The sequence below is a fragment of the Heloderma suspectum genome, chromosome 9 (assembly GCF_057233095.1).
Source record: "Heloderma suspectum isolate Gila_16-S chromosome 9, 16-S_ref, whole genome shotgun sequence".
In the NCBI taxonomy this organism is placed as follows: Eukaryota; Metazoa; Chordata; class Lepidosauria; order Squamata; family Helodermatidae; genus Heloderma; species Heloderma suspectum.
The window spans coordinates 39,030,918-39,047,177 of record NC_139466.1 but is presented as its reverse complement, the minus strand read 5'-3'; the positions used below and the strand labels follow the sequence as shown (position 1 = coordinate 39,047,177).

Below are 16,260 nucleotides of genomic sequence, written 5' to 3'. Positions count from 1 at the left end.
ACTTTTTTCTGTCTAAACATGCAAAGGATTGCACCCTTAAGCTTTTACCTTCAGCCCCACCCACCACTGTAATGCAGTCTCTCGGAGTTTCTCCAAAATTGAAGTCGGCCCTCGGGCTGAGTCTTGACACCCGTGCTATAAGCTGACAGTTGTGGAGTGTGGGGGCGGGCAAATGTGCTCTTCACTCAGGGTGACTTTTATGGGATTGTGGCTGGTGCCCCTCTATATGCCCATCCCCAGAACCATTTGGATTAGCCAGCTTGACCTGTTGCCTCATCCTGATGAAGCTCTCACTGTTCAGTAGTAGGTACTACCAATCATCGCGGGATGGACTGGCATGCCACTGGCACCCCAAGTAGGGTATGAGGACATCCTTGTTGGGGCTTGAAGCTTGTCATAACTGACTTTCCATAGTTACAAAGGATGGTTAATCTTGGAGAGTTCTTTTTAAGAAGAAAAACTCCCAATTTTTTTTTTTTAAATTGGAACTGGAAAGCACTCTCTCTGAAATAGCAGTCCCTCTCATGAGATCTCTGCTTTCAGCTACCGAGCCAGAAACGGTATAGGTGCGACCTGACTCAGCTCTTTCTCCTCCGTTGCCAGCTCAAGCTTTAAGAAACAGATCAGGGTGAATATAAATGTTAAGGCTGATTTTAGGCTGGTGGTGGGAGATAGGACCAGTTGTTGTTTTTTTTTAACAGTTTGTTTCAGTAAATACCTTCCTACCTTTGAGCCTAGTATTGACTTTAGCCTCTAAGCAGAAGACAGCTTATTAATCTTCCCCACTCAAAGTCAATGATTCATCGGTGGAAATCCATGGGAAATCATTCATATTTGTTTCCATGCAAACAATAGATTTAAAAAAAAAATATTTTAGACCCAGGAGGCTGTAAAAGCAAGAGAGGCCTTAGTTATGAAACTTACATGAATGAATACACATCCACAGCTGTTCTTGTTGCTATCAGCTGGGAATTTTTTTTACTACTTTGAAAAGGATTACTTTTTTTGTCCATTCAAGTATTAACAAATAATATTCCCCTCGGGTTGTTGGTTCAAATCCATCTCAGGTCAGAAGGGACCCAAAAGGCATTACATTTTGGATGGTTGCCTAGCAGAGAATAGATCTGAAGAACGTTGGTTGATGGTACATAAGCATAAAACAAGACACAGTCATATGAGTGTTCTCCAGCAAGATGAGTTAAGAGCCAATGAATATCAGTCACCGTCTTTTTGTACATGATGGCAAATAATAGTCATACAGATGCGCAAACTCCAACAAGCACTGAAATGACATGCTACAATCCTAAGCGTGTTTACTCAGAAGAAATCCAATTACATTCAGTGGGGCTTATATACCTGGGCTGTAAATTAATTACAGCACTCTGTTTTACTGCTCCTTGATGTTTTAATGTAGTTGGTAGCATTTTTTATGCTGTGTTTTAATGCACTGTTTTACTGTTGTGTTTTTAATAGTGCATTTTAATCTTGTGAAATGCTGATTTTATTATATTCAGCAGTATATAAATACCACAAATAAATAAATAATATAAATAAATAATCATAACTGTGTTTAGGATGCCAGCCAGAGTTTCATTTCAGCTCAGGAATAAGTGTTTACCTTTTGAGCAGTCAGATATAACTAACCACCCAGCCACATACAAAGGCTTGTTATATTCTGGTTACATTTCTTTTTGCTGGAAATCTCTTAGACGCAGTGATTTTCCACAGGTCGAGATAGAAAGGAAGGCCAGTGACACAGGCATCAGTATTTACACTTCCTGCATGTTGAGTGAAAAAGCCACATGGATCAGAACATACATTTCTTCACATAGTAAATTGCAGGTAGAAATATTTGAGAGTTTCACTCAGTTCATTTGGGTGGTTTAAGGGACCTCAGTGGACTGGGAGGGAGATCTTTATAGGTCAAAGAAAGCATCTCCAGCTCCCCCACCTTCAAATCAACAGGCAATGCAAAGATACAACACTGGCTAATTCAGCATCCAATCTGAATTACCGAGGCAACTTGCTATTGTTCTCTCCAGCATACTCTCTTAAGTTTTTCCAGCCTAATTCAAACTGCAGAGAGCAATGACGCTTTCCAGCTTCTCCCCTAGGAGTGTTACCCATGGCTTAATAGAGTTCTCAGCCCTTGACATTTTAATTAGATTGTGAGTTGATCAATAATGCAGACCCTTTTCCTATTCTTCTGTGCTTCCAGATATCTGAGATGCTCTCAGAGGGACATTTGGTGCATGCATTTAATTGAAAACAAGGCCTAATTCTCTAGTAAATCTGTATCTGGATGGTATCACTTCAGAACTGTTTCCCAGTGAAAGAAAGGAGCCAGCACCCACAAAATTAGCATGTTGGAGAAGAGGCTAGATTAGAATCCTAATAAGAACGTAAGAAGAGCCTTGCTGGGTTGGACCAAAGGTCCATCTAGCTAGGAGTGTTGGAGAAATCTGCAACAGAATCAAATGAGTTTGGATTTCTCTAAATCTGCCCCGCAGATTCCAAAGCAGACCGGCTTGTCCCAAGCTGCATGGATTCCATGGACTTGTAGACCGTTTTTTTTACTTTTCAGAATGTAATGCCAATTTAGTTGTAGAAAAATATGTAATTAAAAAAAAAACTGGCTGAAAATGTACATTTCCCCCATAGACTAAAGCATGAAAATGCGCACTTGAGGGGGGTTCAGTTTGGGGGGATTTGCATGTTTTTGCAAGAGGAAATTTGTGCAAATGAGAATTTTGCTCAAATTCAGGACATCGGGAAAAAATCCAGTTCTATCAATGAGCTGATAATGGACAAAGGGGACCTGACAATCTGAGAAACGCAGACAGAACAAATTTTTACAAAATCCGTACATCCCTACATCTAGCTTTGCTTCCAACTTCACTGAATGGCCAGTCAGGGTTATGCTGCCCAGTACGTTAAATGCATAGGGTGTAGCTGATCCTAACTTTTTTTCTTTTAGTGTAAGCCCCATCTGGATTACCACCACTGTGGGAGGGTGGGTTGGAGGGGGAGGGTTAAACTTTCCCACCAGCTGCTTTCTTCCCCTAAATCCCTCACACACATGTGGGATAAAGAAAGAAAGAAAGAAAAAATCCATTGGCACCAACTTAGCATGAAGTTTAGCCCTCAGATGCCTTGAAGGAGCCTACAAGCAAGGGTCTGAAGACAATAGCCCTCTCCTGCTGTTGTTCCACAGCAACTGGTATTTAAAGGTATACTGCTCCCAGGCACGGAGGTTCCATGTTGCCATCTTGACTAACAGCCATTGGCAGACCCGTCTTCCTCTGCGAATTTGTTTAATCCCCTTTTAAAACCATCTAAAAGCCAGTGGACATTGCTAGGCCCTGTGGCAGTAAATTCCATAAATGAATCATGTGTGATTGGACGAAGTGCTTTCTGTTGTCTGTCTCGAATATATTCAGACTCAAGTCCACTGGATGGACCCAAATTCTAGTCTTTCTCCATGCATAATTTTATATCCCTCTATCACTGCCTTCACCAACCTAGTTCCCTCCAGATGTGTTGGACTGTAACTCCCATCACTCCAAGACAGCATTGGCTGAGAATTGGACTGTAACTCCCATCACTCCAAGACAGCATTGGCTGAGAATGATGGGAGTTGCAGTCCAACACATCTGGAAGGAACTAGGTTGGGAAAGGCTCCTCTATCATGTCTTTCCCACCTTAGTTGTTGATTTTTTAAACTAAACAAAAAAAGCCCCCTAAGCTTTCTTCATAGGAGAGATGCTCCAACCCAAAGATAATTTTGGTTGCCCTTTTCTGAACCTTTTGCAGCTCTTTCATAGCCGGGATCTAGTTTTTATGTGCATGGAGGGCCTCGCTCACACCCCATCCAGGATTATTCACACATGTGAAGCCCCCACTTGCAGTCTGATCCAGAAATAAGTTCACCACTACATCTGTTATTTGTGAGAAATAGGTGGTGGTTGTTTTTAAAGCCTTATGTATCACATTTCCGTCTTTCACATCATTGCTCTCTAGAACATCACGTTACTGAGATTTAGTCTACATCAGCCTTCTCCAGCTCAGTGACCCCAGACATGTTGAGGATGGATTCAGATTCATGCTGGATCAACTGCACTGCTGGAAGTGGATTTTCCTGCCTCCTCCTCCTCATGGCAGCCACTCCAGCCCTCTGAAAATGCCATACAGAGAGTCAGGAGATGCTGATGAATGGGGCGAGCTGTGGTGTGGAGGGAAGGGCCTTTTTATTCTCCCAGTATTTTAGCATTTTCGCTTCCTAGTCTTTTAGCTTTGGTGTTTTAAATCTATATTTTAAATCTCTTTCAATTGCTGCTAGGTTTTATTGTGGTTGTACTGTTATATTGTGGTTTTAAGCTTTCATATTTTATATTGCTTTGTGCTGCACTTTGTGGTTTTCATTTTTGTGAATTGCCCAGAGAGCTTCTGCTATTGGGTGGTACAGAAATTAAATCAAATAAAATAATAAAAAATAAAGGGAGGGATCCTCAAAAATAAGGTAGAAGGCAGATCCTGGATCCAACCCTTGGACTGCAACTCCCATCATCCCCAATCAGCACTTGCACCTGTTTGGAAAAGCCTGGACTACATCACAGAACCCTCTAGCATCACTTCTGTGGTTGCTATGGTGACACAGACAGAGAGAGCCTTCAGCTGTGTCTCCTTTAGTTAGTGCATCACATGGCAGCATCTTTTCAATGACACAGGGCAGCAGTGCAGAACCGCTTTCAGCCAGAGGACCAAATTCCATTTAAGATAAGCTCTCGGGGCTGCATTCTAGTAGTGGGTGGAGCCGAAGACAAAAAGGGCAGGACAAAATACCCCAAACACCAGGGTATTTTAAAGCTCTCACTGCCAGCAGCAAAGCCTTGGGAGAGGCATTTCAAGCTTTTGGAAATAGCAGGAAAAACAGCGCTAAAGCCGGGAAACCACATGCAAAGCAGTGGTCAGGGAAAGGGGGTGGGTCAGGGGAGCCCTGGGGGGCTGGATCGGGACCCCAGGCCAACCAGATTTGGCCATGGGCCTGAGGTTCAACACCCCTGACATAGGAGATGCCCTGCTGAATCCCAAACAGAAGCAGTATTCCGAGTTGAGAATCCAGCTGCTGTGTGCATGCCCATTCAGTTGGCTGCAGGCCAAACTATAAGTTCTATGGCAAGTCCATCACTGGATCTCACATTCCCCACCACTGGTCTGCTTTTCCTTTAAAGCAGCTGTGGGACTCTCCAAATAAAATCAAATAAATAATAAATAAATGTAATTGGTAGAGGGAGACATTTAAGGCTACTGTCCTGCCCACACTCATCTGGGAGTAACCCCATTGAAGAAAGTGGGATTTACTTCTGAGTAAAGCATTCATAGGATTGCACTGCAACTTTCCCACCTCCCTGGTGCTACATTCCCAATCCAAATTCTCATTCATCAAAGCTACTGTTTGTCCCAGGGAAGGGGTGGATATAGAGCTAATGGTATTTCTTTGAGTTGGGGAGATATAGATCAGGATAGTGGTGCAGGGGGAAAAGATTAAACACCCCCTTACACATTGCTGCCCTCATCAACTTTGGAACTGCTTTAAATGACAACTGAAAAACATCTTTTTTTGTTTGTTATAATTTCAAACAAAACAACAATAGGTATCAGGGGACCCATGAATGTAAGGTGTAGTTGGGCCCTGTGTTTGGATCAATAGTGGCATTTAGTGGTAGTGATCTTCGACACTATTTAAAACAAACAAATCTCACTATTCATCTCAGGATCATGTTAAGTGGACATTATTGCTTAGGGTTAAGAAGACATTATATTTATAAATTAATCACAGCAGGTTCTTAATCCACAGTGTTAAGCCAGGAATGCAATTTACAGGACATGCCAGCAAATTAACTGCTGGTTGTTCATTTGTCGGTCCTGCCATGGTCCAGGTGGCTTGTTTTGCCATTTATTCATCCATCCATCCTCTTAAAAGAAAGTTCTGCAAACCATTTGCAAAGTTGCTCTGGGAATTTGGGATGTCTGCCGGTGATGTTATGGGCGCTAGCTAATAAGTGCCTTCAAGAGCCAGCTTTTCCTCGGAACCATGGTGTAAACATGCAGAACCAATTTTTAAAACCAATGTTGTTTTGTTGTGAGCCAACTTAGAAGGATTTGTATCCTGAAAGGTGGGATATAAATGACTTTAGTACAAAAAGGAAATAACAAATTCAAAACTCATTTCAGAAGTATGTGTGTGTGCCTGCAGGGCAGGGGGCATGAATGCTGTGAAAACTGCTTTAAGAATTTTGTTCCTGTCCTCACCGATAGAATTAAGTATGTTTTTTATAACATTTAAATCATTTTTTGCATTTCCCACTCCTATCAATCAAATGAAAAGCTACATTCATTAGAACATACTTGAATTTAAAAAATGCTGTTAGACTTTCTATATCACAACATGAGCTTTCTTGAGTATACACGCCATTCTAAAATACATTTTTAGGCTGCAATCCTACAGGCACATTTACCTGAGAGTAAATGTCATTCACCTCAGCAGGATTTGGTTTTGAAGAGATACGCATAGGATTGAGCTGTAAGGCTATAGTCATATAACAAAATTACCTGGGAGTAAGTTTCATTGAACTCAGTGGGACTTACTTCTGAGTATACATGCTTACGACTGACCTTTCCAGTAATCTAAAGGGACTGTGAGGTTTTCAACCTTCATTTTGCTTGGTCACCTTCTACATTAAAAAAAACAATGTTTTTACATAATGCGGCACAGGCAACGTATTCACACATGCAGGCACAATAAAACTGATCTAAACAAGGCCACCAAACCACTTAGATTCCAATTCTTAGACTTTTTTTCTCTTTCTTATCCTGTTACAGTGTTTGGTAACCCTGTGCAGTTCCCACTTTGATCTTCAGTTCCGACTGGTGTTTGAGGTAGTTGAGCAGCACCGGGGGGATTTCCAGTTGATCCACAGCATAGGGCTGGTTAACCAGTTTGAGGAACTTCCTGATTGCCAGTCTGCATTGAGACATCAAGGTTTTGGGGAGAGCTGGAAAGGTGGGAGAAAAAAAAATGGAAATGGTGACTTCAATTATTATTATTAATTATATTTATATCCCACCTTTGTTCCTCTTGCAAGAAACCAAAGGCGGCTTACATTATCCTCCTCCCCATTTTATCCTCACAACAACAACCCTGTGAAGTAGGTTGGGATGAGAGTCTGTGATGGGCCCAAAGTCACCCAGTGAGCCTCCACAGCCAAGTAGAGACTAGAACTCGGCTCTCCTGGCTCCCAGTCCAACACTCTCACCACTGCACCACACTGGCTCTCCAGTGATTGCTGAGCTTTCAAGTCATACCGGGCCTCCAATGTCTGATGCTTTTTGTAAGCAAAGAGGAAAGGCAGGAGTAAAAAAAAAAGAATTTAGGAATGTGAGAGATAAACAGCCTCACATGTTCACTTTTCTGCAATTCTTCAGTGGAGGCTGGTGGCTCCAATGTCAGTGGGGTGGAGCAAAGCATCTTGGATAGCTCCTTTAGAGTTTTGACTGAAACCCGGAGCGGATTCCCTGCCCCACTGACATCGCAGCCACCAGCCTCTGCTGCAATTCTTCTACCATTTACAGAGATTTATATCTACCTTCTCATGGAGCATTGAAAGTACAAAGCCTGCACTGAACAGGAGGTTGGTCTAGATGATCTCTGAGGACCCTTCCAACTGTATGATTCTATGAACGTGACACCTTGCTCACTATTATGTTGTCATATTGGCCAGTCCTGATAAAGGTATTGCCTGATCATGGAGTCTGGATTTCTTTCTGATGGACCAACTTGGCTCCGCTCCCAGAGTTAGCCCTCTTTAGAAGGATATGTGAATTAATCAGGACAAGTGACTGGCAGTCATATACCTCTGGTCTGGCCAAGCAAGGTATGGCTGTAAAGGTCTTGTTATTCTGCTTTCAAAAGAACAGTGCTGTCAAGAATGACGGACTGTGTTCCATCCTGAGATTAGGCCGTGTTGTCCCATCTAATGCAACCACCTGGAATAGTATGTTATCTAGAGGCTCCTCAGCCCTTTGCTCGAGGCCAGGCCCAGGCCCTGTTAATTGGGAGGTGCAACAGCTAGAGTTGGTGGGGGAGTTCCAGCCTCTTTGGAGGCAAGGGCGGTCCTCCCAGGGGCTGAGCTGGTGACTGGCTAAAGGAAAATCGGCCCTGGGTTGCCAGGGCTGGGCTTTAAAAGAAGGCTGAAGGAAAGGCATGTGGTCTCCCTTTGTCCTGGTGGCTCTGGACCTGCAGATGGCTGGCTGCTTTCCTGGATAGACCCATACTTAGGTATATTAAGGATAGGCCAGGTAGCTTTATTATTTTGCTTGGGTATGTGTTTATAAAGCTCTTGGTGTACATGTAAGTAATTTGGCTTTGTACCCTCTTGTGCAATTTGCCACTTCCATTCTTCCCTTTCTCTCTACTCCTTCATTTTTGCCTTAATAAACCTTTATCCAGCCTTTAGTTGGTGTGATTTCTCTGCATAACCTCAGTGCTAATTTTGGTGCCTCTTGGTTTAAGAGGGTGGCTACTGGGTATTTTGGGGGACTGGAAGGCCGAGTTTGGCCAGTTCTATTTTGCAGGAGAACTGGAATTAGTTCCAGAGCGGTCCTACCTTGCAGGAAGGTTGGAACTGGTTCCAGTGATCCTTCACAAGTACCTTCTGTCTGCTGTATTGCAGGTTCTAGCTTATAGCTCCAGAAACTGACCAAAAGGACTCTGGACTGAAAACCTATGAGGGGCCTGGCCCAACTCAGACAGTGATACACTAACTTCTATGATGGTGCTGTTTATGGTACAGTGGAATGGGTTTTGTGATCTCAAAGATGTTGGTTCAAGTCCCACATCAGCCATGGAACAACTGTGTGGCAAATCATTCTCTCCCTCTCAGTTCCCCATCTTTAAATTGGAAATAATTGTAGATATATATATACATATACATACATACATACATATGGCTGTCCTTAAGAGTAAAACCATCTCAAGGCATCATACAGGATAAAAACCATATGAAAATATACAAATAGGCAAAATAAATATACAATGAAATACTATAAAAACAGATTATGCCAGTAAAACCAGCAGCCCACAGATTATGTGAAGGCCAGCCAAAACAGGTGGGTCTTCAGGGCCCTGATGGAAGATGGTTTCAGAGGTGTGGGGCCACCATTAAAAAGGCCCTCTCACTTTTACTGACCAGCCTAATCACCCTTGGTGCTTGGCAAGTGAGAAGGGCCTTTGTTGATGACCTCAAAGTTCAGGCAGGTTAGTATGGATAAGGTGGCCCTTCACGTAGATATGTGGCAAACTATATAAAGGTGTGGGTAGAAGGTAGAACAGGATCTACTGATAGCTCTTGGGGTGATTTGCAATATACTGGCAAGAGTTTCTGACTCCCAATGGTTCATAGCAACAACTAAAAGGCTCTCCCCGGCCCCAAACTAGGCTGCTCTAATGAAGAAAGTTTTGGGGAAAATCAGATGTGTAAACGGCCTGTGAACTCAGTGCCGGTGATGAAAACATCCTTATGTGCTCAGAGCCCTTAATTCTAAGTATTCAGAAGTTCTGGTTGGTGGGACTTGAGGTTCTAGTAAAAACAAATCTGTCAAGCCTGCAGCCTGCCCTCCTGCTAATATGAAGCACCTGGGATGGCAAACAGTACCGTATCAGTGCAATTCTATACATACTTACCTGGGAGTAAAGCCCCAATGAATTCAACGGATTGTGCCTCTGATTAAACATGTCTAGGACTGCACTGTAAGACTGTAATCTTAAACCTACTTACTAGGGAATAATGCCCCTGTACCATTTTTAGCTATCCTAATTATGAATTATTAATTCAATAGGCCCCTCCATGGATCACTGCCTTGTTGTGGCGAAGGGGCTTGCGTAACTCAGTGAAGCCATAAGCTATGCCGTGGAGGGCCACCCAAGACGGACAGGTCATGGCGGAGAGTTCTGACAAAATGTGGTCCACTGGAGGAGGAAATGGCAACCCACTCCACTATTCTTGCCAAGAAAACCCCATGGAACGTATCACAAGGCTAAAAGAGATGACGCCGGAAGATGAGCCCCTCAGGTCGGAAGGTGTCCAATATGCTACTGGGGAAGAGCAGAGGGTATTTCCAAGTAGCGCCAGAAAGAGTGAAGCGGCTGGGCCAAAGCCGAAAGGACACTCAGCTGTGGATGTGTCTGGCGGTGAAAAGAAAATCTGATGCTGTAAAAAACAATATTGCTTAGGAACCTGGAATGTCAGATCAATGAATCAAGGTAAGCTGGAGGTGGTCAAACATGAGATGGCAAGACTGAACATCGACATCTTGGGAATCAGCGAACTAAAATGGACAGGCATGGGCGAATTTAATTCAGGTGACCATCATATCTACTATTGTGGGCAAGAATCCCTTAGAAGAAATGGAGTAGCACTCATAGTCAACAAAAGGGTGGGAAAAGCAGTACTGGGGTACAATCTCAAAAATGATAGAATGATCTCAGTACGAATCCAAGGCAAACCATTCAACATCACAGTAATTCAAGTCTATGCCCCAACCACTGATGCCGAAGAAGCTGAGGTTGATCGGTTCTATGAAGACCTACAACACCTTCTAGAACTAACACCAAAAAAAGATGTCCTCTTCATCATAGGGGATTGGAATGCTAAAGTAGGAAGTCAAGAAATCACCGGGATAACAGGCAGGCATGGCCTTGGTGTACAAAATGAAGCAGGACAAAAGCTAATAGAGTTTTGCCAAGAGAACACGCTGATCATAGCAAACACTCTTTTCCAACAGCACAAGAGGCGACTCTACACATGGACGTCACCAGATGGTCAATATCGAAATCAGATTGATTATGTCCTTTGCAGCCAAAGATGGAGAAGCTCCATACAGTCAGTCAAAACAAGACCTGGAGCTGACTGTGGCTCAGATCATGAGCTGCTTCTTGCAAAATTTCGGCTTAAATTGAAGAACGTCGGGAAAACCACTAAACCGTTCAGGTATGACCTAAATCATATCCCTGATGAATATACAGTGGAGGTGAGGAACAGATTTCAGGGATTAGACCTGATAGACAGAGTGCCTGAGGAACTATGGACGGAGGTCCGTAACATTGTTCAGGAGGCAGCAACGAAATCCGTCCCAAAGAAAAAGAAATGCAAGAAAGCCAAGTGGCTGTCTGATGAGGCTTTACAAGTAGCTCACGAAAGAAGGGAAGCGAAAAGCAAAGGAGAAAGGGGAAGATATACCCAACTGAATGCAGAGTTCCAGAGAATAGCAAGGAGAGACAAGAAGGCCTTCTTAAATGAACAATGCCAAGAAATCGAGGAAAACAACACAATGGGAAAGACTAGAGATCTCTTCAAGAAAATTGGAGATCTCAAGGGAACGTTTTGTGCAAAGACGGGCATGATAAAGGACAAAGAAGGCAGGGACCTCACAGAAGCAGATGAGATTAAGAAGAGGTGGCAAGAATACACAGAAGAACTATACAGGAAAGATCTGAATGTCCCTGATAGCCAGGAGAGTGCGGTCACTGAACTTGAGCCGGACATCCTAGAGAGTGAAGTCAAGTGGGCCTTAGGAAGCATTAGTAACAACAAAGCTAGCGGAGATGACAGTATTCCAGCCGAGCTATTTAAAATCCTAAAAGATGATGCTGTTAAAGTGCTGCATTCAATATGCCAACAAATCTGGAACACTCAACAGTGGCCACAAGACTGGAAAAGGTCAGTTTACATTCCAATTCCAAAGAAGGGCAACGCCAAAGAGTGTTCAAACTACCGCACAATTGCGCTCATTTCACATGCCAGCAAGGTGATGCTCAAAATCCTACAAGCTAGGCTTCAGCAGTATGCGAACCGAGAACTACCGGAAGTACAAGCTGGGTTTCGAAGAGGCAGAGGAACTAGAGATCAAATCGCCAACATTCGCTGCATCATGGAGAAAGCAAGAGAATTCCAGAAAAACGTCTATTTCTGCTTCATTGACTACGCTAAAGCCTTTGATTGTGTGGATCACAACAAACTGTGGCAAATTCTTAAAGTGATGGGAGTACCAGACCACCTTACCTGTCTCCTGAGAAACCTGTACGAGGGTCAAGAAGCAACAGTAAGAACCAGACATGGAACAACCGATTGGTTCAAAATTGGGAAAGGAGTATGACAAGGCTGCATATTGTCACCCTGCTTATTTAACTTATATGCAGAGTACATCATGAGAAATGCCGGGTTGGATGAATCAGAGGTCGGAATTAAGATTGCCGGGAGAATTATCAACAACCTCCGATATGCAGACGATACCACCCTAATGGCAGAAAGCGAAGAGGATCTCAAGAGCCTCTTGTTGAGGGTGAAAGAGGAGAGTGCAAAAGCTGGTTTGAAACTCAACATTAAAAAAACGAAGATCATGTCATCTGGCCCTATCACTTCCTGGCATATAGAAGGGGAAGAAATGGAAGCAGTGACAGATTTTACTTTCTTGGGCTCCAAGATCACCGCAGACGGTGACTGTAGCCATGAAATTAAAAGACGCTTGCTCCTGGGGAGGAAAGCTATGGCAAACCTAGACAGCATAGTAAGAAGCAGAGGCATCACCTTGCCGACAAAGGTCCGTCTAATCAAAGCTATGGTTTTCCCAGTAGTAATGTATGGCTATGAGAGCTGGACTATAAGGAAGGCTGAGCGCTGAAGAATTGATGCTTTTGAACTGTGGTGCTGGAGAAGACTCTTACGAGTCCCCTGGACTGCAAGGAGGTCAAATCAGTCCATCCTAAAGGAAATCAACCCTGACTGCTCATTGGAAGGACAGATAATGAAGCTGAAGCTCAAATATTTTGGCCACCTAATGCGAAGAGAAAACTCCCTGGAAAAGACCCTGATGCTGGGAAAGACTGAAGGCCAAAGGAGAAGGGGACGGCAGAGGATGAGATGGCTAGATAGCATCACGGATGCAATGAATATGAACTTGAGCACGCTCCGGGAGAGAGCGCGGAACAGGAAGGCCTGGCGTGCTATGGTCCATGGGGTCACGAAGAGTCGGACACGACTGAACGACTGAACAACAACAACAACAACAATTCAATAGGAGTGCAATCCTATACATCTTTAGACAGGAAAAAGGCCTACAACTCCGAGCATTTTTCTGTATAAACATGCATAGGATTGCACCTAAATTCATTAAGATATCTGTATGACACCTTTAAGGGAAAAACCTTCTCAAGAGGATTTTAACAGGTGACGAAGCAGTTGCTTGATCTATGGTAAGTAATCATGAATTTTTATATAGAGAAAGAACAATGAAAACAACTTTAAATGTAAATACAGTAAATAAATAACATTATTACACATCATGGATACTGAGAAGAGTGCTTAAATTCTCTGAAAATAAGACTCCTGATTGGAGGTATGATTGTTGAAAATTTCAGACATATTTGGTGGGCAAGCCCAGTCAAAACTTGCTGCTAAGGAAGACTTAGCTCGATAAACACATTTCTGATCATTATGCTTCAATTAGATCCAGAGGTATACTAGAAGATATAATTAGAAGATATTAGAAGATAAAGGACTGGGGTGACCTGGACTCTAGTCCCCACTCTGCCATGGGACTCACTGGGTGACTTTGGGCCAGTCACTGACTCTTAGGCTAACCTACCTCACAGGGTTAGAAGAATCATGTACATTGCCTTGGGTTCCTTGAAGGGAAGGTGGGATGGATGAACAGACAGAAGAAAATATTCAGAGAGAACCTAGGGAAATTATTTTATTTGTTTGCAGCAGCAAAAATATTAATCACTGAATACTGGAAACAAATTCAACCGCTGCCTATTCATTCATGGCTTGTAAAAATGTGGGATCATGGGAAGCTATCATGAGGAATATATTATGAAGCATTATTTCTTTCTTTCTTCCATTTATATCCCACCTTTCTTCCATCGTGGAACTCAGAGTGGCTACATGTGGTTCCCAGGTAGTCTCCCCTCCAAGCACTGACCAGGCCCAGACCTGCTAGCTTCAGCAAGGTGGCTGCTTCATGTGCCTTCAGACTATGCCCTGGGAAGCATTAACACAATAGAGAGAAAGGACTCCTGTATTTGTCAGGAATTGTACCTGAATGTATTATGAGGCCTTTTAGTTAAATTGTTAGTTTATGAATTTATATTAATGAGTATTTCTTAATTTATAAATCCTTACATTAAGCAAATTTAGTTGGCTGTGTTCACCTTAACAAAGAAGGCTGCAATACTATAGCCACTTACCTGGGAGTAAGTCCCATAGAACTCAATGGGGCTTCCTTCTGAATGAAGGTGCATAGGATTGCACCTTAAGTCCTTTCTGAGGAAAAGGCACGGATGTTACAATACATGTACAAATACTTTTAAAAGACAGTGAGTTACCTCTTTCTCTGGCCAACAGTTCTAGCACCTCAGAGTTTGCTGAGATCTTATCTAACATGATACCCGGTAAGTACATGTTGGCTCCAAAATCGATAAGGAGTTTGACAAATTCAGCTCCACAGCCGTGCCGCAAGCAGATTTCTAGAAGGGTCTTTGGATACTTGATCCGGGTAACCATTTTCTCATCATTGCAGTTGTAGTTGGGATCGGCGCCATAGAGCAGGAGTGTCTTGAAACACTCCAGATGGCCATAGACCGCCGAGAGGTACAAAGGGCCGGAGCAGGCCACGGAGTTGGCCGCCCACTCCGGAACTCTTGCTTTGACATTGACCTCTGCCCCGTGCTCCAATAGTTCCCGAAGGATGTCGACGTCCCCGTCTCTTGCTGCAGTGAGCAGTGGAGTGCAGTTATTGTGGATGCTTCCGGAAGGGTTCGCCCCAGCTTCCAAGAGGGCCTTCACACAATCGAGGTGGCCATTGTTGACGGCTATGAACAATGGCGTCTGGGCCTTCACGTCCAGGCTGTCCACTTCAGCTCCACAGGCTAGGAGAACCTTGACACACCTCACATGGCCCTTTGAGGCTGCCAGGCGGAGTGGAGTCCCAGGCACTCCCCAGCCGCTCCTGCTGTTGATGAACCGCTTGTATCTCTCCTGGTGCAACAGTTCATCCAGAAGCTGGTAATTGTCCTGGGATACTGCAAAGTTCAGCTCCTGTCTTTCTCCATCCCCTTCTTCATCTTCGCTCGGCTGGAGCATGGAGAAAATCTTGGTTATATCCAGCAGGCTCATCTTTATTTGTCTTTTGAGGGTGACTTTCATCATGAACTGTGCAATGCTGGAAAGCTACGACACAAAAGGACACAAGACTTAGTAACAAAGTTTTGTTTTTTTCCTCCTCCTTCCCAATTCCTTTTCCTTTTGTGTTGTGTATTTTCTATTGTAAGCCTGAGGGCAGGGACTTTCTTATTATTAATCTTAGTAAGCCACTCTGGGAGCCTTTTTTGGTTGAATAATGGGGTAAAATTGATGATGATACTAATAATAATATCTGGGTTGCAGTTCTTACAGAAACAGCCACTTATCACAGGTTGCATGTGTGATGGGGGCTTCTGGCTGGTGGGAGAGCTGAACAGAAGCTGTTTGATTTGGGGTTTCATTGTTACTAGGCAGCAAAGATCTGGGGATTATGAGAGGACTAACAGTTCCACTCTCTCAGACATCAGCTAATAAGCAGGGATGGTGGGCAGTGGTCCCAAAGGCTGGCTTGTTTCCAATTCTGGAATGTAGAAGGCAGCCACAAAGGTAAACCTGTCTGGGCTGATTCACACATGTGGGTACATACATCATGGGATGACTGCAACACCAAACCACATAGTAGCTTCATGTTCAAGCGTGTGCATTTATACACACCAAAGTTTTTATGCACACCCTCTTTGAGCATTATGCCCATCTGTCACATCATCACGTCCATCCCTGCCACCCGCCACATGTTGGGAAGGCAGGAAGACTGCTCTACTTGTGGAGGCTCCCAGCACAGTTTAGAACCCTGATCTGCCACGGTTCTAAGTCATGCGGGGAGCCTCACAAGTGGAGAAGGCTGCTTCCCAACATTTGGATGGTGATGTAGCCGGCAACAGGGACATGATGGAGGGGTGAGGTCAACAGGTTTCTTCCTCCGCCACACCTCTTGGGGGGGAGGGGGGAATGCACCCAAAGGGCTCAAGTGATAATGTGCATGTTTGAGTGGGGGTCTTCTCTGATATAACATCACTGTCAACCCTATCCCTTGGACCTTCCAGTATGCAGCAAAGGGTTC

General features: G+C 43.7%; 1 protein-coding gene across 1 annotated transcript; it reads right to left on the bottom strand.

The window, feature by feature from the left end:
• Positions 1 to 6,876: 6,876 nt before the first annotated feature.
• ASB12 (ankyrin repeat and SOCS box containing 12) lies at positions 6,877 to 15,266 on the bottom strand. Its single transcript, XM_084813362.1, has 2 exons — positions 14,444 to 15,266; positions 6,877 to 7,055 (listed from the first exon to the last, which is right to left on the bottom strand). Exons 1-2 carry the CDS (start codon positions 15,264 to 15,266, stop codon positions 6,877 to 6,879), a joined length of 1,002 nt encoding a protein of 333 aa, XP_084669488.1.
• Between the last annotated feature and the right edge of the window lie 994 nt (positions 15,267 to 16,260).

Bases quoted from the DNA above. Each gene is read 5' to 3' on its own strand.
- ASB12 (XM_084813362.1), bottom strand. From the start codon at position 15,266: ATGATGAAAGTCACCCTCAAAAGACAAATAAAGATGAGCCTGCTGGAT. The intron at 7,056-14,443 runs GTAACTCACTGT...CCACCTTTCCAG, and splicing joins ACTGTTGGCCAGAGAAAGAG to CTCTCCCCAAAACCTTGATG.